This window comes from Helicoverpa zea, chromosome 29 (assembly GCF_022581195.2).
Source record: "Helicoverpa zea isolate HzStark_Cry1AcR chromosome 29, ilHelZeax1.1, whole genome shotgun sequence".
NCBI lineage: Eukaryota > Metazoa > Arthropoda > Insecta > Lepidoptera > Noctuidae > Helicoverpa > Helicoverpa zea.
In genome coordinates this window covers 616404-639270 of record NC_061480.1, presented here as the reverse complement: position 1 = coordinate 639270, position 22867 = coordinate 616404, and the positions used below count along the sequence as shown (strand labels likewise).

General features: G+C 40.0%; 1 protein-coding gene across 2 annotated transcripts in view; it reads left to right on the top strand.

The window, feature by feature from the left end:
* LOC124643978 overlaps window positions 1–22867 on the top strand; it is a 44673-nt gene that overhangs the window by 6000 nt on the left and 15806 nt on the right. The window contains exons 2-3 of one of the 2 annotated variants that reach the window (XM_047183123.1): window positions 7929–7985; window positions 9888–9953. In XM_047183123.1, coding sequence (XP_047039079.1) covers window positions 7929–7985; window positions 9888–9953 — 123 coding nt within the window. The remainder of the gene's footprint in view (window positions 1–7928; window positions 7986–9887; window positions 9954–22867) is intronic. The other variant, XM_047183125.1, reaches the window with a different exon arrangement.

Genomic DNA, 22867 nt, shown 5'->3' with positions numbered 1-22867 from the left:
TTTAGAAGCCTGGAAGACGCCATACGCATATCTACTAGTGTGCGTGAAGTACACAAGAAGGCTAGCTTCGAGCTGAAGCAATGGAAGTCTAACTCAGCGCCACTCCTGGAAGCCCTGGGAGAAGAAACCCAGACAGGGAACCTGGAGCTGTATAAAACCAAAGAACAGACCGAAAGAGTACTGGGTGTCATCTGGAGAATGAAGTCCGACGAGCTGACTTTCAACCTAAACATGGCCAGAATACCTACAGCACTCGTCGAAGGGAAACGACCGACTAAACGGGAAGCCTTGCGTATCGTGATGTCGCTCTTCGATCCGCTGGGGTTCGCTTCGCCTGTCACTATCCGGGCAAAACAGCTGCTCCAAGAAGTCTGGCGCCGAGGCACTGCATGGGACGACTACATAGATCAAGATCTGGCCGAGCAGTGGGAGTCATGGATGGGACAGCTGAAAAGTCTCCACGACGTAACCATACCACGACGCTACCTGAAATACAGCGACGCCTCCACGCTCGAGCTCCATGTATTTAGCGACGCCAGCGAGTCCGCCTATACAGCTGTCCTGTACTGGAGGGCAGTGACCTCCGACGAAGAAATCGGCGTATCCCTTATCATGGCCAAGGCGAAAGTGGCGCCACTGAAGCTCACCAGTATACCCAGACTGGAGTTGCAAGCCGCAGTCATGGGTACTCGACTCGCCGACGCCGTAATCGAAGAACACGAGAAAAAACCCGACCGTAAGGTATTCTGGACCGACAGCCGAACAGTACTCACATGGATCAGAACGGGGTCACGGTCATATAAACCGTACGTGGCCCACCGACTCGCAGCAATAGAAGACAGTACTAAGGTCAATGACTGGCGCTGGATACCGACAAAACAAAATGTCGCCGACGACGCAACAAGAGACGTGCCAGCCGCGTTTGATAAAAATCACCGGTGGTACAAAGGGCCAGACTTCCTATACCTACCGGAAGACTCGTGGCCTACAGAACCCGCACCGCCTACAACGCTCGAAGAAAACTGTGAAGAAAGGACGCATCACATAAGCAACAAACGAAAACACAGACTAGCCGAGAGTCTGCCTGACCCGACGAAATTCTCCAACTGGGACCGCCTCCGGTACGCAACCGCACGCGTGCTTCAGTTCATCGACCTCTGCAAGACAACTACACAAAAGGTCAACTACCGACGAACCAAGAAAAACAAAGAAGCGGATCCTGCGTGGAAGAGAACTAGAACTGCGACGGAAAAACAACAGGCGCCTAGACCAAAGAAACAATCGACACTCGACCTACGCCCTGTAACAGCTGACCTCCTTATAAGAGCTGAAGAACTTCTGATGCGCTCCACACAGGAAGAGACCTTCACAGAAGAAATCGATTGTCTTAACAGCGGGAAATCGATCGCCAAGGAAAGCCGCCTGCACCAACTCAGCGTCGAGTGCGTCAACGGCTCGCTCCGACTACGCAGCCGTATCCGAGCAGCAGAAAACATCAAGGAAAATGTCAAAAGCCCACTGGTTGTCAGCGGAGAGCACCCGACGGTGAAATTATGGATAAAGGCAGTTCACCGACAGCTTCATCACGCCGGCGTCGAAGCAACCATTAACGAGTGCCGCCAACAGTACTGGGTGCTGCGGTTGCGTCCTATAACACGCACAGTTATCAAACAGTGCCTCTTCTGCCGCATGAAGACACAGACGCCGCCGTACCCGAGAACCGGTGACCTGCCAGCGTGTCGCTTAGCTCACCATAAGCGACCCTTTACATTCACCGGAGTAGACTACTTCGGCCCCCTCTCCGTGACCGTCGGACGCGCCAGACAAAAAAGATACGTGGCCATTTTCACGTGTCTCACGACGCGAGCCATACACCTCGAAGTTGCCGGCTCGCTCAGTGCCGACTCAGCAGTGATGGCGGTCAGGCGGATGATCGCGCGACGAGGTTGTCCGACCGAGATCTGGTCGGATAACGGCACCAACCTGAAAGCTGCTGACAAAGAATTACGACAAACAATCGACGCAGCCACAGCGGAGGAAGCAGCCAAGAAAACCATTTCCTGGCGCTATATCCCGCCTGGAGCACCGTTTATGGGCGGCGCCTGGGAACGCATGGTGCGCTCCGTGAAGAACGCGCTCGCAGCAACACTGCACGAGCGCCACCCCACCGAAGAAGTACTCGCCACTCTACTCGCCGAAGTAGAGTACACAGTAAACAGCCGCCCGTTGACACACGTCTCCGTCAACGCAGAAGATCCAGAGGCCCTGACCCCTAATCACTTCTTATTAGGAGGCCCGGGGCGCGTGCCACAGCCAGGCACATTCACCGAGCGCGACGCAGCTTCCCGATCCAGCTGGCGAGCCGCGCAGAGACTCGCCGACATCTTCTGGCTCCGCTGGGTAAAGGAGTATCTTCCCGAGCTCCAACACCGGCGGGAGCCACACGGCCGGGGTCAAGAGGTCAAGGTGAATGACCTCGTGCAGATCGTCGACCCGAACCTGCCCCGCAACGTGTGGCTACGAGGACGAGTCGTCGCGACGTATCCTGGCCCCGATGACGTCGTGCGGACGGTGGACGTGCAGACCAAGGGAGGAGTGCTGCGTCGGCCGGTGAGGAAGCTGGTGATCCTGCCCCTGTCAACAGACGACGCGCCCGCACCGGAACGAGATACGACTCAGTCGCACGGCGGGAGTGATGTGCGGGACAATGTGCATCGTAAATGATTACGCGAGTGCGGAACAATATGTGTCGTGAATACTTCAAGATCGAAATGTTTGTTGTTTGATAGTCTAATAGCATTTGTAAGATAATTTAAAATTGTAAAATGACTAGGTCAAATTCACTTTATAAAGTAGACTAGGGCCCAGACCGCACGCCAAAACGCGTGGGCCAATAAGAAGCAAGTGTCGAATTAGAAATTTGTAAATATTTTCTTATTGGTCTAATTTAACGCGCTCTGATTGGTCGTCCAATCAGAGCTCTAGAAATAGTTTGCCCAAAATTGTATAAAATGAGAGCCATTGTAAGCCGCTCAAGCAGTCGGCAGGCAACATTTGAAGAATAAACAGAACTGAAGAAAGCGACCGAGCAGTGTTTTACTTTACCAATCCAGTACATCAAATGTATCCAGTACAGTTGTTGTTATGTGTGCACAGTTGCAAGAGAACAATTTATATGAATTGGATATAAAAACAATCAAACAAGAATATTGTAATGTTGTGCAAACGGATATAAAAGTTTGGCATGAAAGATTAGGACACTTAAATGTCAAGGAACTTCAAAATATGTCAAAGAATGGTGTGATTCCAGTTACATTGAGCGGTGATCAGAATTTTGTTTTTGAAGCATGTCAATATGGAAAGCAAGCAAGACGCCCCTTCTTGAAATCTACCCGAGGTCCAACACAACCTGGTGAAATTGTGTACAGCGATGTGTGCGGTCCTATAGAAGAACCTTCTGTATCGGGTATGAAGTACTTTGTGCTGTTCAAAGATGGAGCTACAAGCTATCGCCATGTTTACTTTATGAAGCATAAGAGTGAAGTATTTCAATGCTTTCTGAAGTACAATGCCATTGTGAAGAATAGATTTCAGCGTGATTTGCAGATACTACATACAGATAATGGTACTGAATATGTAAACCAAGAATTCAAATCTTTTTTGGAGAGTAAAGGGATAACGCATGAACGTACTGCTCCGTATACTCCACAACAGAACGGGAGAGCAGAAAGAGAGATGCGTTCTATCATGGAATCTGCAAGAACAATGTTATATGCAAAGGATATTCCTTTAAACTTGTGGGCAGAAGCTGTTAACTGTGCGGTATATTTGTTGAATAGAAATACATCAAGCCAGACGGGAGATGTTACGCCATTTGAACTGTGGCATGGAGTGAAGCCTGACTTACAACATATCAGAATATTTGGATCAATTGGTTATGTACATGTTCCAAAGGAAAAGCGAAGAAAGCTTGCCAAGAAAAGTGTGAAGATGTTGTTAGTTGGATATGACCACGACAATTATAGAATGTATGATCAAAATACCAAGAAGATTACAATATCACGAGATGTTAAGTTTGATGAATGTAGTATGCTGGAAGAAAGAAAAAGATATGTGGAAATGACAGTTGAACAAGAAGAAAAAGAACATTCTACAGTATCTACCCCACTAAATGAAACCCAAACTCAAAATGTTGAACCTGAAGAAATATCATCAGATGAAAGTATGAAGAGTTTAGAAGATATGGATGAAAGTTATGTTCCTCCAAGAGGTATAAATTTGATGCAGGAAGAACCAAGAACCATCTCATTACGTCCTCGTCGAGACAAAAGATTAGAAGCAAATTTCACAGAATATGAACTTCCAAACAGTTATGAAGAAGCTATGAAAAGTCCAAATTCTCATCTGTGGAAGAAAGCTGTAGCTGAAGAGCTTCAATCACATGAAGAAAATCAGACATGGATACTGACCGACAAAAGTGAAAAGAAGCCTGTATCGTGCAAATGGGTGTTTGCTATAAAGAAGAATAGAGATGGAGAAATAGTACGATACAAAGCACGACTGTGTGCACGAGGGTTCACACAAGTCAAGGGCTTGGACTATAATGAGATTTTTTCCCCCACAAGCAGGTACGACTCGATTAGGGTGCTGCTGAGCATCGCTGCTAGAGACGAGCTTCACATCGAGCAGTTTGATGTGAAGACGGCCTTCTTGTACGGTGAGCTCTCTGAGGACATATACATGGAGGTGCCAGAGGGATTGGAAACTCAGCCTTCCAAAGTCTGTAAGTTGATTAAATCTATATATGGTCTTAAACAATCGTCGAGATGTTGGAATGAGAAGTTTAGTTCTTTTCTAACTAGTTATGGTTTCCAACCGTGTCCGTCTGATAATTGTGTTTTTGTAGGATGTTTTAACGATGTCAAAGTAATATTAGTTATTTATGTTGATGACGGATTATTATTATCGAAAAGTAAAGATATATTAAATGGTCTTAAACAAAAGTTTGATATTAAGATTTTAGAATGTAATTCATTTATTGGTATGGAAATAACTAGAGAAAAAGATTGTATAAGTATAAGTCAGAAACAGTATATTAAAACGATTATAAATAAATTTAATATGTTTGATGCTAAGAGTAGTAGTACTCCTGCTGATGTAAATGTACATTTGTCTAAGAATACAAGTAAAGAGTCTATTAATTTCCCATATAGAGAAGCAGTGGGAGCTTTGCTATTCTTGTCGTCTGTTTCTAGACCTGACATATCTTATGCTGTAAATGTTGTTAGTAGGTATGTTAATGACCCAGGTCCTTCACATGTTGTAGCTGTGAAAAGAATCTTGCGCTATCTAATTAATTCTAAAGATATGTGTATTGTTTATAAAGGTAATGTTGAATTAGTTGGGTACTCAGATTCTGATTTTGCAGGTGACTTGGACACTAGGAAGTCTAATACAGGTTATTTATTTTTAATGAATGGAGGTCCTGTCACTTGGTCTAGTCGTAGACAAAGTACTGTAGCATTATCCACAACTGAGTCTGAGTACATGGCGGCTAGTGAAGCTGCTAAAGAAATATTATGGCTTAGACAATTTCTATGTGACATCAAAGAACCACAAGAGTCGATTATTTTAAATGTTGATAATCAGAGTGCAATTAAGTTGATTAACAACCCTGTATTTCATAGAAGAAGTAAGCACATAGACATTAAATATAATTTTGTTAGAGAAAATGTGGCAAAGAATGTTGTTGTTATTAAATATGTTGAGAGTTCAAATCAGTTGGCTGATTTCTTAACTAAAGCTTTGCCAGTACAAAAATTTAATACAATTAGAGATAAGGTTTTGAGAATTGTGTAATGTGGTTAGTGTTTGTTAATTAATTAAAAGTTTTGTTTCTAGAGAAAAGTTTTAAGTTGTAGTAACTTATAGTGATGAGTGTAGCCTATAAGTTGTAAGTTGTTTTTGAGATATGTGCCTGATAAATTGTAACGTCTACCTTATAAATTTAAGTGGGAGTATTGAATAATAAATTTATAAGATAGATATCTTTGTAAACGCTTTTGTGTGATGGTGTCTCCACAAACGTGCGCGATTCTGTCTTAGAAAATTTTGTCGTGTCTTGTCAAGTTGTGCCAAAGTTGTGCTCTTAAAATAAAACGCATATTATAGAAATCTAACGACTTTTAATTAAAATATTGCCGAATCCCAATACAAAACAACTCAAAACAGTGCGAGCGCGGCTGCCGTTTTCTTGTGATACGCGCGTCACACACAAAATGTGCTCGCGTTGTGAAACAAAAACAAAAGTAATAATGGAGCAACAAAAAACGGTTGTCTGTAAAGTCGATTTACTGACGATAGTCGAACGTGACAACGTCATAAGAAATTGATCGTCAGATGTCGAACGCTGCCGAAAGCGGAGGCCGATCGTGCCTCTTTGTCTCTCGTTGCGTGCTCTCGCTTGCACTTCAAGCCTTAAACGGAACGCCTCAGAGCGAGGTAACGCCGCATGAGTCATGTGTTTTAGTGCGTGCAGCCGGCTCCATCGATTTATAAGACGTTGTCACGTCAAAAAGTCGTATTATATGTAATCATTGTGGTACCTACTAGCTGTTGTCCCCGGCCGCGCTCGCCTATAAAGTCTATTGGCTACTGGCTTTAGTGTCTCACCTTTCTCTTTATCAAAATTTATCAAAAACAGACATGAAAACAAAAGGCTTGTGTTTAAACACCACCCAAAAAAGTACCTATTTTACTACCAAAAAAATTCTAAACGGTTACCAAAATGGATAAATGGTCACCAAATAACGTTTCCAAAAATATTATTAGATAAAACCATTTTTTCGTATTATCGACTACTAAAAAAATATATGGACGCCTTTAAAATACACTTTATACCAAATATTATATATTGTCACTACTTAGATGTTACCAATTATGTAATACCATGACCCCTAATTTGGTCATTTTTGTTAGACTAAAAAAGCTAACGATCGCTAGAATATTTCCCAAATACCAATTAATATACTAGGGTTCCCAAACGTACGTCGTTTATTTATTGTTATATGAATTTGTGTGTAACTCAGTACGTTTAAAATGTAAGCACGCAACATGCAGCAAGCATGGCTTCTGTCACGGCTCCGGCGCTGCAGGGCTCCGGCGGTCCCATGCGAGCTTATCGTCGCAGATGGTTTTCACGCTCACCACCGCAGCTTCGGCTTGCTGGCCGGCTCCGCCGGCCAGCCTTAGCCGCAGCGGCGAGCCTTAAAACTACCTGCGCCTCAGCTCGCAGGCCGCCTCGCCCCTCCGCGCCTACGCGGTTTTGAATTGCACTCTAGGGGTAGGGCAGACAAGACTACGTCGAGTCGGTTTTGCAGCGATTCGTTTTCGTCACTAACTTTGATTTTTGGTAGTAATATTAATCTTTTAGTTGGATAGAATTTGGTGACCATTAATCCATTTTGGGAACCAAAAATAATATTTGTGCGAGATTTGCGATTTTTCTGATGTTATTTTATTTTTTTTGGATCATAATATAATATACTTTAGTGCCCTTTTAATAAAGTCAATTTATTTTTTTTGGAGTTGTTTATTTTATTTGGTGCCTAAGCTTAGAGTCTTAAAAATATTTTTGGTGACCGCCTAAATTATACCCAAAACAAAACATACATTCATACTTACAAACATAGGTAGATGGAAAAAACACACTTTTGCATTTAGGTATAATATTATTACGAAATGAGGGATCTCTCGCAAGACGGCTGGCAGGAGCTGGATGCGAGCAGCCGAAAATCGATCTCAGTGGCGTGCACTTGGAGAGGCCTATGTCCAGCAGTGGACTGCGATAGGCTGATGATGAACATAGTAGAACCATAACAGTACCTAGAATAACTGGATAACGTTTTCATGAACATTTATTGTTGCAGTGCATCAAAAACACGACTCAGAGGAATGTACGTGACAAATACAAATACAAATATAAAGTAAGTAGGTATCTAGTAGGTATACATATCGCAAGGCAAAACGGTACCAACTCCAAACGGAAAGGCATCTACACAAACATCTTCGTACAATTACTCACGAGACGACGGCCATCTTGTATGAGATAGTTCGTTTGTTATTTTGCGTTCAATGTGTGCGTGGATATCGCACGTTGTAAAGACCTAGACTCTAGTTTATAATTTAACTAGCCGTTTTCCCGCAGTTTCAACTACTGCCCGTACCGGGATAAAATATAGCCTACGTTACTCGTGGATAATGTAGCTTTCGAATGGTGAAAGAATTTTTAAAAACTGTCCAGTAGTTTTTGAGCCTATTAATTACAACCAAACAAACAAACAAAGTTTTCCTCTTTATAATATTAGTATAGATATTGTTTTGATGTATAAACATCAATAGCATCTGAAGCAGTTCTGGACAGGAGTGGGAACTCGTTTTGCGTGTTTTTTTTTAACGACGTCAAATGACCTCGCTGTGGGTTAGCAGCGGCGAGGGAGTGTCCTGTCTTTGTTACACTCGCGTAATATTATATCGCTCTCACGCTCGCACAGTTTTAACGCGCAAGCGCGGAAGAGATAAGGAATATTATTGACGCGTTAAGGTGCGTTTTGAAAGATATCTGCCGATCGCACGTATCTACAGTAACTGCATGAAATCGGCCGCAGCTGCACTACTGGTTTGTATGTATTTACATGAAGATACCGTTTTGAATCGAAGCGGTAACAGCGTGTGCAGTTGCCTTTAGATATCAATTGTTTTCATGCAGCCGCGGTATGTGCGGTCGGCAGTTGCAGTCGGCAGCTAGCATTCAAAACGTAGCTTTATCTATCCGATATTGTGTTTTGAAGATTGATGCCTTGGTAATAATTTGAAAGCGTACACATTTTTAAGACTGCGTAGTGCAAAATAATACAAAATGGCCGTCACAGTAAAGGGATATCACCAATACTATTATCATAATTAGTATAATTACCATAAAAAATGTGTACCTATTGAGCACCACAATGAATGTGTTAACAATTCTTCGTTGGCAAAAATTATAATTATTGTCTATACTCTATCCACGGAAGCAAGAGCTAAAAGGTAAACAAAGAATGACACTTTTTCAAGATGGCGGTATAACCCGACCGATGACAAAACGTCACATTTTTGTGTAAAATGTTCGCAGTATCTCTGATTTTGTCATCGGTCGGGTTATACCGCCATCTTGAAAAAGTGTCATTCTTTGTTTACCTTTTAGCTCTTGCTTCCGTGGATAGAGTATAGCACGTTCGTATTTAGTTGAATAATTTTGATAGTAAACTGTTAATTTTTTCACAAACTTTAATGTATATCAATCTATAACAATCATACTACAGTTTGTCGTTTTAAAATTTTCGAAAATGTAGCTTGGTTATTTTAGACATTATTTTGTTTAAAATTGAACTGTTTTGAATCATACATACGCAACGTACGTAGGTATGTACAGAAAGTTCAGTAGTCCACGAGAGCTCGGAGAGTGGTCACGTCTCATCGAGAAGCGACGCGCAATCTGTTGTGTACTTTTATTTAGGTATACCTTGCCAAACGCAAATGGTTGAATAAGGTAAGTCATATTTTTTGTTTTTTGAGTTGTTATTATATAGTGCATATCTATGTTTTATATTATATATGTATAGATAGCTTTCGCCAGCGGCTTCGCCCGCGTGGTATGTTGATAAAAAGTAGCCTATGTGTTAATCCAGGGTCTCACCTATCTACATACCAAACAACCAAATCGGTCCAGCCGTTTTTGCGAGAAAGAATAACAAACATACATCCATACATTCTCACAAACTTTCACAAATATAAGTAGGTAGGACTATTCAATGCATATTTTTGTATTTTTTTTTTACATTTTGTTTTAGTGAAATGGGAAAGCGTAAGGAAAAATATTATAAGAAGAAAATTGGCGCTAATTTCCGAAAAAAAAAGTACGTATTCCTATAAATAGGTATATATTATAGCGGATGTAATCTTTTCTTCAATTTTTGTCAAACATTCGTTATAGGTATCGTGTAATAGGTTTTTGGGGGCGGCGATTGCAAATCTGATATTAATTTTAAAATTCAAGATGGCGGATGCTCGTTTTTGTCAAATATTCGATATGGGTATCGCGTACATAGTATAAAACAATGTCTTTCTTTCTGTCCCTCTCTATCCCTATGTACTTTGTGTATCGTTCATACTTTAGTCGGAAAAAATTAAGTACATTCTCTTCATATGCTTACTGCTTACAAACAACTGAAGCGATTTCAATATGTTTTTAACAATATTATAGACAATTTATTACTTTGTTGAATTTAAGTTTGACAATTTAAAAAATTGATAGTTACGTTACGTTAAATGCCGTTATATCAATAATACCTCTATAATGTACGGTACGGCGCCCGCGTACGTTCAGAAGAGTCACAAATGCGAAGGTTCAATCAAGGTTTAAGGTTAGTATCACCCTAGCGTTTGCACGGGAAGGTTGTGTCAAAAGTTAGCGTATCCCGTTCAAAAAAAAAAACGTGCAAATAGTACGTTTTTACAGATGTATGTTTGAGCTATTGAAAAGGACAAAAGAAAATTTCGTTAGCGTTTATTTTATGTAAATATTGTGAATTAATTTTAAAATACTGTGTGAATAACCTAGCGGCTATATACTTCGCTACATATAAATGAATGCTCGAACGATTTTGTGCAAACTTCACATAAAAACCATCTACTAAATAGTTTTAAAGCCTAAACATTTAGTTTGGATGAACCCGTTCTTATGTTATAAGATTTTAACGAAAAGTGACATTCATTTTTGTTTATATTATTAGTTTTAGTGTGCAAACGTTTATTTGTAATTAGGTATTAAGTGTTGTTTGCAAGTTAACACTGAATATAAATGTTTTGAGACTAATTAAATAAGAACTTAATTGTGTTATAAGATGCCTCGTAGAAAGAAGAAAATTGCAAACTTCCTAAATAGAGCGGCACATATGAATAAAGTACGGTAAGTGTTTATTTTGTACTAGCTTCTGCCAGCGGTTTCACCCGCATCCTGTAGGAACCTCTGCGTGAAACCGGATAAAAAGTAGCCTATAACCTTCCTCGATAAATGGGCTATCTAACACTGAAAGAATTTTCAAATCGGACCAGTAGTTTCGGAGATTAGCGCGTTCAAACAAACAAACAAATATATAATATTAGTATAGATTTCAACGGTTTTTCAAACCATACAGACAGAATTGTGTTGCTGGGGAGTTTGTTCCATAATTTCTTCTTCCCAGCAAAAACACATAGGAAGTGGTGAAGGGCGGGCGTTTTGGGGGCTGTCTTTTGTAAATTTGACCTTTAAAAAGTGCTGATTTTCAGCCTACTTTGAATAAATGACTTTTTATCTTTATTTGTCAGAAAATAAAATAAAATTGATGCTTCGATTTAACTCAGTTGCAGAGTTCAGGAACTCATTTATCGAGGAAGGCTATAGGCTACTTTTTATCCCGGTACGGGAAGTAGTTTCTACGGGATGCGGGTGAAACCGCTGGCAGAAGCTAGTATTGTATGAAGCTCGCGCAGCCACCGCGCCGCGAGCTGCGTCAAACGCGGCGACCGTTAGGTACCTACACAAAAATGATCCTTATTTAGGGCTGCCATCTCGAATATCGCCAAACCCGGACAAACATTTAAAAAACCCGGACATTTGGCGTAAATCGCATTTTTTCCCCCAACGAGTACGATTTTTTTTAAACAAAGTAATACCTAATTTCTAATCCATTTACTATTAACATATACTTAAATTCAATGAGGTGCTTCTTTACATGAAAAGTGTCCGGGTTTTCCCCGGACACTTCTTGAAACCCCGCCCGGACGGCCCCCGGACGGCCTCCAAACGAGGACAAATCCGGGGAAACCCGGACGGATGGCAGCCCTATCCTTATCGTACAGTCTAAAAATCTAAAGCTCCCAGTACACATTGGCCTGTGTTGGGCCAAGCTTTGCAATGCACAAATGTAGGCCACGATCAAATGGTGTTTACACATTGGCGCATGGCTCATTGTTGCCTGGCAAACCACTTGCGATGGACGTCGAAGCAACTAAGACTGCGGCTATTTATTTGAATACTACACTACTCTATATTCATATTATACTACACTACTATTATTTTTACACGCAATACAAAAGTGTACTATCCTCAGCGGCTGGTGGCGAACTAAACATTGGCCGAATGTGTAAACATCACAGGCCACACCGGGCCAATGCAAGGCCAAGGCAATGTGTATTGGGGGCTATACAGTCGTCAAACGCAGACGTCTAGACGGGCAATCGAGCGGGGTGTGAGGGGCTAGACGCGGGTAGGCCGCTTCCGAACTACGAACAAAATGATATTAGTAGTTCGGGATCTATCATTCAGGGCTAACGCGCGTTTCTTCTTTATAATTATTTTGTTTTTGTTAATTTAAAATGGTGCATGCGACGTGTGCTGTGAGTGATTGCAAGTCTTCATCTCAAATTAATAAAGATCTGCGGTTTCATCAGCTTCCACGCACAAAAGAAAGGTAAATAAATCTGTTTTGGTATTATAGACTGCATAAATAATTTTATTTGTAATGTCGTGCCAAGTTGATAACGTTAATAAAATGGCCGACCTCCACATGGTAAAAAAATATTTTATACTAGCCGTTTTCCCGCGGTTTTACCCGCGTCCCGTGGTAACTACTGCCCGAATCGGGATAAAATATAGCCTATGTTACTCGTGGATAATGTAGCTTTCGAATGGTGAAAGAATTTTTAAAAACGGTTCAGTAGTTTTTGAGCCTATTCATTACAACCAAACAAACAAACAAAGTTTTCCTCTTTATAATATTAGTATAGATTAGGATATCGCACAGGGCATGTTTGGAAATCCTATTAATATTATAAATATGAAAGTGTTTGTATGTTTCGTATCTGTGTCAATATGGTGAACTTTTTATTTTTATTATTTACTAAGGGTGAATTTCGAGATGCTGGACGTAATTTTTATAATAAGAAATGGATTTCAGTTTTGAGTTAAATTAAAGTGCTTGTTACGAAAAAGTCAGCCTTTTTGAAATCCAAGATGGCGGACGTCATTTTCTTATAATTTGATATGGGAGTTTTTTAGTTTAATTGTGGTGCTTGTAACGAAAATTATTTTATATGCAACATGTAACGTAATTAACGCACACCCTCAAACACCCTAATTATAATTTTATGTTATAATCATAATACATACACTGAATTTTTAATTTAAAATGTATATGCATTGTTATTTACTAAATTAGTTATACCAATTCTTGGAGAACTTTTTCGTCATACTACTACGCACGCAAATATCACACATAACGAAACTACGGAAAAAGCCGACAATACACGAAGTCTTATTACTTTGAGTTACGGTCTATTTGAATTTGTTTTGACTGTACAGGGTTAAAAATATGACAATAATTTCCGTAGTTTTAATTATTTTTGGGATAAAAAATTACCTATATTAAAAATGATATAAATCTATTCAGTAAACGATTCTGAACTAAGTAATTTCAGGATGTGCGTTAGTTAAGTTACATGTTGTATATTTACAAACTGTTGGCCGCGACTCCGTCCCCGTCGCCGTAGTCCATTCCGAAAAAAAATATAAAGAGCTCAGTAGATATAAAATAAGCGCCTGTTAAAATAATGGAAGCAATATGTCCGCGTTCGCACCCGTTTTCGCAACATTTTTTGTTACTGCTCTACTCCTATTAGTCATAGTGGGATGTTATATAGCCCATGTCATTTCTCAGGCTCTAGACTATCTGTGTACCAAACATTACAATCAGTTCAGTATTTTTGGCGTGAAAGCCGGACTGACGGAGATACTTTCCCATTTATAATATTAGTATGGATTAATATACTATATGGTATATGTATTATTTATTATTTATTATTTAATAGAATACTAGCTTCTGCCAGCGGTTTCACCCGCATCCCGTGGGAACTACTTCCCGTACCGGGATAAAAAGTACCCTATAGCCTTCCTCGATAAATGGGCTATCTAACACTGAAAGAAATTTTCAAATCGGACCAGTAGTTCCTGAGATTAGCGCGTTCAAACAAACAAACAAACTCTTCAGCTTTATAATATTAGTAAGATATCATTAATTTGTATTATATTGTAACATTTCAGATGTAAATTATGGGTGGAAGCTTGTAGAAGACCGGATTTACTTGAAAGGTCTATCGAAAGTTTGAAACATACATATATTTGCAGTTTGCATTTTGAGAATGGTATGTACGGGAAAAAATCCTTGAAGAAAACAGCATTACCAACGTTGCTTTTACCAACTAAAGATTACGTCCATACACAGACCGATCATATGTAAGTACAGTAGGTATAGTTATCGGCACGAATCTTGAGCTCTGACCTACATCTGCGCAGAAGTGATATATTAGCAAAGAACCAATCCCGAGTGACGGCTATGACGCGATGCACTGCGGGCCAATCACCGCTTTAGCCCGCCCCCGCGCCTCACTTCATACCACAAAAGGGACCCAATATATTACTTCTGCGCAGGTGAAGGTCAGAGCTCAAGATTCGTGCCGATAACTATACAGATAGTGTCACAGTAACTAGTTACCAAGTCTGCATCAGTTCATTTTTAAATCTCTTTGTATACGCCTAATTAACAGTCGTGGTGGCCTAGTGGGCAAAGAACCAACCTCTCGAGTATGAGGGAGCGGGTTCGATTCCAGTACTGGGATTCTATAAAACTCGATCAACAACTCGCATTTCACTTCGATTCGTAATGTCATTTCATACTTTAGGGGAGGTAGGGGAGGGATGGGCACTTTTTCACAATTTATTGCATAAAAAATCAGATTTTACAGATCATTAGATCAGACTCCAGTTGGTCAATTAGCTCCTTTGACAATCTATATATGCTCACATAGTCATCATCGCGAGTTAATAAAGGTAAACTACGAATTCTAGCAGATTGTTGACGCTTTTCTAAATTATCTAAAGCATGAGCTTCTTCTAATAAAGATTTAAGCAAAAACATTCTAGCCATCGTTAAATGTAGGCACTTAATCACTTTAAAACACTTAGAACTTTATTTAAACACTATTTTAAATATAATAGTCTCTAGATCAAGTTGGCAACGGTACCTGAAACAAGATTCTATAAAGGATTTTTCGCGCAGATTTATAACCTCACAAATTTTCACTGACGAAGAAAAGCCTCCCTACCATAGAGAGCATTGGACACTTTTGACTTAGTTTATGAAAAAAAAATCGGTAAAAAAACTTTTAAGTTAAACGGTTTTATCTTATGTGCACTGAAAACTAGAAAATAAAAAATAGTTACTTACCTGTCAACCTACGTAGGTGGTCCCGGTCATATTAGACTAAAATAAAAACGTGGGGCCCATTAACTATTGCTGTAGTACTCTCTTCTAAAGGTATAATAGGTGTGGATTGCATCGACTTACTATAATTGTAACTGGAGATTTTGACAATCAATAATTAATAATAGAAAATACACATACCTTTCATTAGTTTTCTCTTTATAACGATCCGAAACCGCAACAAAATATTTAAGTACTTTTACGAGTGTTTGTTCTTGACAACTCACAGAAATGACAGATAGTCTATGGATGAACACCGTTACCAGTCGGTAACGTAAACTACCCAATTAAAAAAAAACAAAACTATGATCAGAAATCAGAATAAAAGGACCCCCCTTTTATTCTGATTTGATCATGTCTCCCAACTGCCCATCTCTCCCCTACCTCCCCTATAGATAGACAGATTTTGACAAATCTGTCAAAATCTCGACTTTGATTTAGTTCAACTTGTCAACACGCTCGATAGTGAAGCGCTAGTGTAGTTTGACAATGTCAATCACGAAACTTTAAGGTAGAATTCCGTGGGTCGCGATTGTCGCAGCCGCGCGCGACAAAAGTCAACCTATGAAAATGTATGGCACCGCTGCCGAGGGCTGCGACAGTCGCGCGCGGACGACGAATTTCGTGAGCCGCTCGCGGCCGTACGCTTCTCAACATGGTCTAGCGCTTAATAACATCTATAGAATTTTAGTAAAACCAGAATTAAATTTTTGACAATGCCGCGAGCAGCTTACGAAATTCGTTGGCCGCGCGCGACTGTCACGGGCCTCGACAACGGTGCCATACATTTTCAAAGGTTGACTATTGTCGCGTCCACGGAATTCTACCTTTAGATCGAAGTCGAAGTGAGAGTGATGTCGAAGTGAGTTGTGATATTTTATAGAATCGACATGCAGGTCAGGCAAGTACCAATGCAACTTTTCTAAGTTTGTATGTACTTGTTACCTAAGTTTATCTTAGACACCACTGACTGTGTTTCGGATGGCACGTTAAACTGTAGGTCCCGGCTGTCATTGAACATCCTTGGCAGTCGTTACGGGTAGTCAGAAGCCAGTAAGTCTGACACCAGTCTAACCAAGGGGTATCGGGTTGCCCGGGTAACTGGGTTGAGGAGGTCAGGCAGGGCAGTCGCTTCTTGTAAAGCACTGGTACTCAGCTACATCCGGTTAGACTGGAAGCCGACCTCAACATAGTTGGGAAAAAGGCTCGGAGGATGAGGATGATACTCAACTCCTTAATAATACATGCAGTAAAGAGCGGATTAAGAATTGTTATCATCATTATATTAATATCATGTATACTGTATAGTTATCGGCACGGATATTGAGCTCTCGGCGGAAGAGTGGGGATCGCTTTGCACACTGTACTCATAAGGCAATCCAAACTAATATTATAAATGCGAAAGTAACTGTCTGTCTGTCTGTCTGTCTGTCTGTCTGTCTGTCTGTCTTTTCTTCACGCCTAAACTACTGAACCGATTTGTGTGAAATTTGGTACAGACATAGTTTGAAACTTGAGAAAGGACATAGGATAGTTTTTATTACAAAAAAAATAAATAAAAATAAAATTATTCCGGACATATAGCGCCATCTATTGGTCAAATCAAAAATCTGCTGGTAGTCACTATTCCACGCGAACAGCCCCGGATCTTCAATTTTTTTTAGGCGGGGCAAAAACTGAAAAGTGCCGCCCCGCCTACCTACCTACTTATGTTTATTTTCACCAACGAAAGTCACTTTTTTGGTAGGTAAAGGACTTAAAAAAATGTGTCCAAATCATTGAAGGCTCAAACTGTTCGCCAGGTTTAAGTTATGAAGTCGAGACAGACAGTGCCGGCTTTAACTCTACTAGCGCCCTGGGCGAGATTTCTACGGCGCCCCCAACTACAATTCAAACCCATACGAAAAACAGAGACATAATATGTAGTTACCGATTGCGCGAGCGAAGCGAGCGCGAATTTTTTTTTATAGTTAACAAGTCAAAGCAAAAATTACCTAAAATGTAGCCCAATCGTACATAAGTTATTGCTGGTTGGTGAATGCAAAAACACGGGAACACAGGTTGTGATTGCGCGAGCGAAGCGAGCGCGAAATTTTTTGTTATATTTTAGAACTCAAAACAAAAATGACTTAAAATGTAGCCCAAACGTAGATAGCTCTTTGTTGGTGTTGGCGCCTATGAATTAAAATTTTGGGACTTAAAGTAGTACCATAAATAGAAACTAGAAGTTACTTTCTTATTAATAAAAGGACTTAAAAACGACGCTACCTTTTTGCCTAGCAAAAAGGTAGCGTCGTTTGTAGACAAAAAAAAAATCAAAAATAAAAACAACTATAAAGTGAAGCAAGCCCGAAAAAGCTTTTTTGAGATTTGGATCACTAAAAGTCCTTAACATATATAATAAAAGGCGACTGTCAAGTGAAGAAGCCGCGAGCGAAGGGAGCGCGAATTTTTTTGAGCATTGGGACATTAAATTAAAAGTAGCTATATGTGAATAAAAAAATGTAAGTGTAAAGTAAAGAAACCGCGAGCGACGCGAGCGCGAAAATTTTTGAGTTTTGGGACATAAAAGTAGTGTATCTAACGCGCGCGGCATTGTATGACAATACATTAATTTAATTGAAATTTCTTGGTCCAGGAGCGTACCGCGGCGCCCCTGAGCTCGCGGCGCCAGGGTTATTCGAACACCCTGCACCATAGGTTAAGGCGGCCCTGATGCTATCCATACATTTGGATACAGTTCTTGTAAGCTGCGACCTTTGATGAAATTTAAAACAAAAATAGGAGTAAAATTCTGATCAAGGATTGGTTGGGGGCGCCTGTGTCGCCCCTTATCCTCTTCCTCTTCCGTCCGAACCACTGACCAGTGCACACGCATCGCACGAGTCATTGCATTGCATTTAAAATAAAAACAATATTTTTCTACAAGCTATTATAGCCCTATTGAGTAGCCAAGTGCATAGTTTGGTAACGAGAATCGTTCGTGATATCGCCGTGTGAGCTACCGTGCAAACTCCCCGCACCTCGACCCGCGAAAAAGGGACAACTCTAATAATTGCCATCCTGCTCGCGCATCGCTATCACCTGCGCTGGCCCGACAACAAGCAACGGATATATAGCGGCGCATCTACCCACTGTGAGTTTATACTCTAACTGTTTACAAATATTTTTCTACCCACAAAAAATGGAGCGCACTCCGCCGAAATTGCTATCAGTCTCAGACACTAATTTAAACAGAGCGGAATCTGAACCACTAATCCCCGGCATGAATATTACAGTTAGAAGTAACGCAAAAAGAGTGTGCATGGAGGATAGTGTCGTTACTGACAAATTTGAGCAATTCAAGCTGGATTTAATGGAACAGTTTACCGCAATGTTAGCACCCCTGATAACGCGTTTGGATAGTGTTGAAAAAAGTTTATGTAATATTACTCAGCAAAACAATGACATCAGATCATCAAATGTTGAAATTGAAAAGTCTCTCGACTTCTTAATGAATCAAATTAGTGAATCTGAAACCAAAATACGTAACCTGGAGGAAAAGATCAACACTGCTCAGATCTCAATAGCGGAAATTGAAGAAAAATCTGAGAATATTGAGCGTTTTATTAGAAAGACTTCCATCGAGATCAGGGGTGTCCCGGCCACCAAAAAGGAATCGAAGGAAGATTTACTGAACCAAATTTCCAACCTTATGAAGTTTATAGGCATAAACTCATGTAATGAAATAAAAGATATATATCGTCTACCTTATAAATCGAGTTCCATAACCACTACTGTTGTGGTGGAGTTTACAAATATTTTCGCCAAAGAAAAATTTCTACGGTTCACAAAACAGTATAATTCAGAAAATCAAGCGTGTAAACTAAACTCCACCCATTTGGGCATCACCGGCACTCCTACTCCACTATATTTCTCGGACCATTTAACACCAAAATCAAGGCGCCTGCACTTTCTTGCTCGAGACTTCGCCGCAACTGAAAAATATCGTTTCTGCTGGATCGCAAATGGGAGAATATACCTACGTAAAGAAGAAGGGGCAAAGTACATACTTGTCAAGAATTATAACACTATCGCGCAACTACGTGGCAACTAAATTGTCGCCCTCTTTTGTCAACTACCATTTATTATATATTGTTAAAAAACAATGCTTGTATGAAATCTACATTTGTATTAAACTGTTTCTTAATTTAAGTATAATGAATCATAATAATAAAATTAGATTAAATCACGCACAACATACGACACATACTACCATGACAAAACACACATTACTCAACAACACCTTATACACTTACAACGTTATAATAACACTTGAGCTCAATATAACTGAATTTTCTTCTATCTACTACGCACTATTAACTTCCTTAGTGTATGAAAAAAAAATTTTGCATATACCCATCGTTCATATACAAGGCTGCAACAATGTTCCCACATATTCTGTCACTAAATCTCAATATATATCTGTATTACACAAGAGCTAATGATAGCATCACGTACACAATTCTAATTGAAAATGGCTAATCAAATAGACTTAATAGGAGACATTGACAGCACAGAATTATTTGTTAGTACTAGACACAATCGCCCAGAACAATGTGTGCATGATCTTGGTAACGTTAAAAATCAGATCACCATTGTCAATCAAAATATAAGAAGCATAATGAAAAACTTTATACACTTTTCTGTATTTCTAAGAATGCTTAATTTCTTGCCCGACATTATCATACTGACTGAATGCAGACTAAGCGAAACCACTCCTAAAGTTCAACTTGATGGTTATGAATGCCACTACTCCCAAAAATATATAAACCAGAACGATGGACTGGCAGTACTTTACAAATCTGAACTAAATGTCGCGATTCAAGAACCGTCCTTTAATGATGCAAACTGTTTAGTCATTACAGTTGGTTCGGAACTAACAATTATCGCTATCTATAGATCGCCCTCTATATACAACATCACTCGCTTTTGTGACTCTTTAAATCTCCTACTACGAACCTCTAACTCACATTCCATGGTTATTACAGGCGATATGAATATCGATATTAGTCTGGGTTCTGAAGATAAACGTGCTAGTGAATATCTTGATACCATAGGGTACCATGGCTTTTACCCTGGTCACCAACTTCCGACACGTGAGCAATCTTGCCTTGACCACGCACTAATAAGGACCAAAAAAGCTACTAAAATTGTCATCTGTCAGTCAGCATTGACTGACCATGATACCCTTCTGGTTGGTATTAATAAAAACATTAGTCCTGTACCTATTTCAGTACAACACAAATATAAAATAAGACTGGATTACGACAGCATACATAAAGATATTGAAAATACAGATTGGGGACCAATATTCAATTCTTGTGATGTTATTACTGCCGTAAATAATTTCATACACACATTGCAAGACATCATTAATCAGCACTGTAAAAAAGACCTGTTGCGAAATTCAAAAACTATCAGAAAACCCTGGATGACTGAAAATCTACTCAAATGTGTACGTAAAAGAGATGAACTACATTATAAAGCTAAAAAAGAAGAAAATAAGGACAACTACTCTCTACAACAAAAATATAAAAACTACAGAAACTATTGCAACAATATCATTTAGAACCTTAAAAATGCCTATGATAAGGAAATGCTTGACAAATCAAAAGGAGACTGCAAAGGAACTTGGGAAGCTATAAAAAAAATATGCGATCTACGTAAAAGCAAATCTACTAACTTAAAGTTGTTGCACACAAATACTGATCCGGTAACTTCCTTGAACATGGTAAATAGATATTTTGCAGATGTTGGCGTGCAACTTGCCAATCAATCTTTGACCCAAATGGACAAAACGGAGGCAGAACTTGCTTATCTGACGACTACACTGGATAATACAACTCCTTCCCCTGTGAAATCGTTCTATATGGCACCAACCGATACTGAAGAAGTAAAAGCCATTATTATGAGTTTAAAGAATGCGTCTGCTCCTGGGTGGGACGGAATTACAAACCGGGTTCTGAAACTTTCTGTACAATGTTTAACTGGTCCCATCACACATTTGTGCAATTTAAGTCTGTCATCAGGGATAGTTCCAGCGCAATTAAAGAGTGCAAATATTTGCCCAATTTACAAGGCTGGTGATGCGACGGTGCCATCTAATTATAGACCGATATCCCTGCTTTCATCACTATCTAAAATATTAGAAAAATTGGTCAACAAGAGGTTACTATCATACCTGGAGAAACATCAATTACTGTCTACGAATCAGTATGGGTTTCGTAATGGCAGATCTACGGAGGATGCTGTCTCAAACGTTGTGGATCACATTGTCAGCGAGCTAGATAACGGGAAAAGGTGTGTTGGCGTCTTTCTTGACCTTGCCAAAGCCTTCGATACCGTTTCAAGGCCAATACTTCTGAAGAAAATGGAACGTCTGGGTATAAGGGGCATTGCCTTGGAATGGTTTATATCCTATCTCTCTGAACGTTATCAAAAGGTCTGCTTAGGGGAGTATGAAAGTGATCCAGCTTGCGTATCTTATGGCGTACCCCAAGGCAGTGTGTTGGGACCCACGTTATTCATTATGTATGTTAATGAACTCTGCTCCCTCCAACTAGAAAATGCGCAAGTATTTGCGTACGCTGATGACACCTGTATCATCTTCCATGGTAAGTCCTGGAAAGAGGCTTACGATGCGGCTGACGTTGGAATGGCTGAAGTTTTTAAATGGTTGCAACAAAATCTACTCACCTTGAATGTCACCAAAACGAAAACGGTAAATTTCTCTGTTACTAAAAAGACGACTGCACCTACACAGTACGCAGTAAAATTACACACTTGCAAAGATAACATAAGAGGCAGCTGCCAATGCGCTGTTTTTGAGCAGGTTGATCATATTAAGTACCTTGGAGTAATCATCGATCAACACTTGACATGGTGCAATCAGGTAGCATCAGTAAATAACCGAGTTAGGAAACTACTCTATATATTTAAAAAACTACGAGCAATCGCTGACTCTAAAACTCTCAAAATGACATACCTCACTCTATGTCAGTCGATACTCTGCTACTGCATATTATGTTGGGGTGCAGCCGCCAAATGTCACCTAATAAAGGTCGAACGTGCACAAAGAGCCATTTTGAAAGTGTCCAACAAGTTACAGTTTCGATATCCCACGAATTTACTATATCGAGAAACTAAATTATTAACGGTGCGCCAATTATACATCCTATCTGTCATACTTAAATTTCATAAAACGGCGAAAGCCACTGAGAGGACAGATCACCGCACACGCAGACGTCGGATATGGAATCGTAGCACCAGTAAACTTAAATTTGGGAATAAAGCTTTCATGAATCAAGGGCCACACCTGTACCAAAAGATCAACAAGAAACTAAACATTGTAGATTTGACTAGATCCCGCTGTAAAAAATGTGTATGCGAATGGCTGGTTACTCTTGAGTATGCACAAACCGAAGACC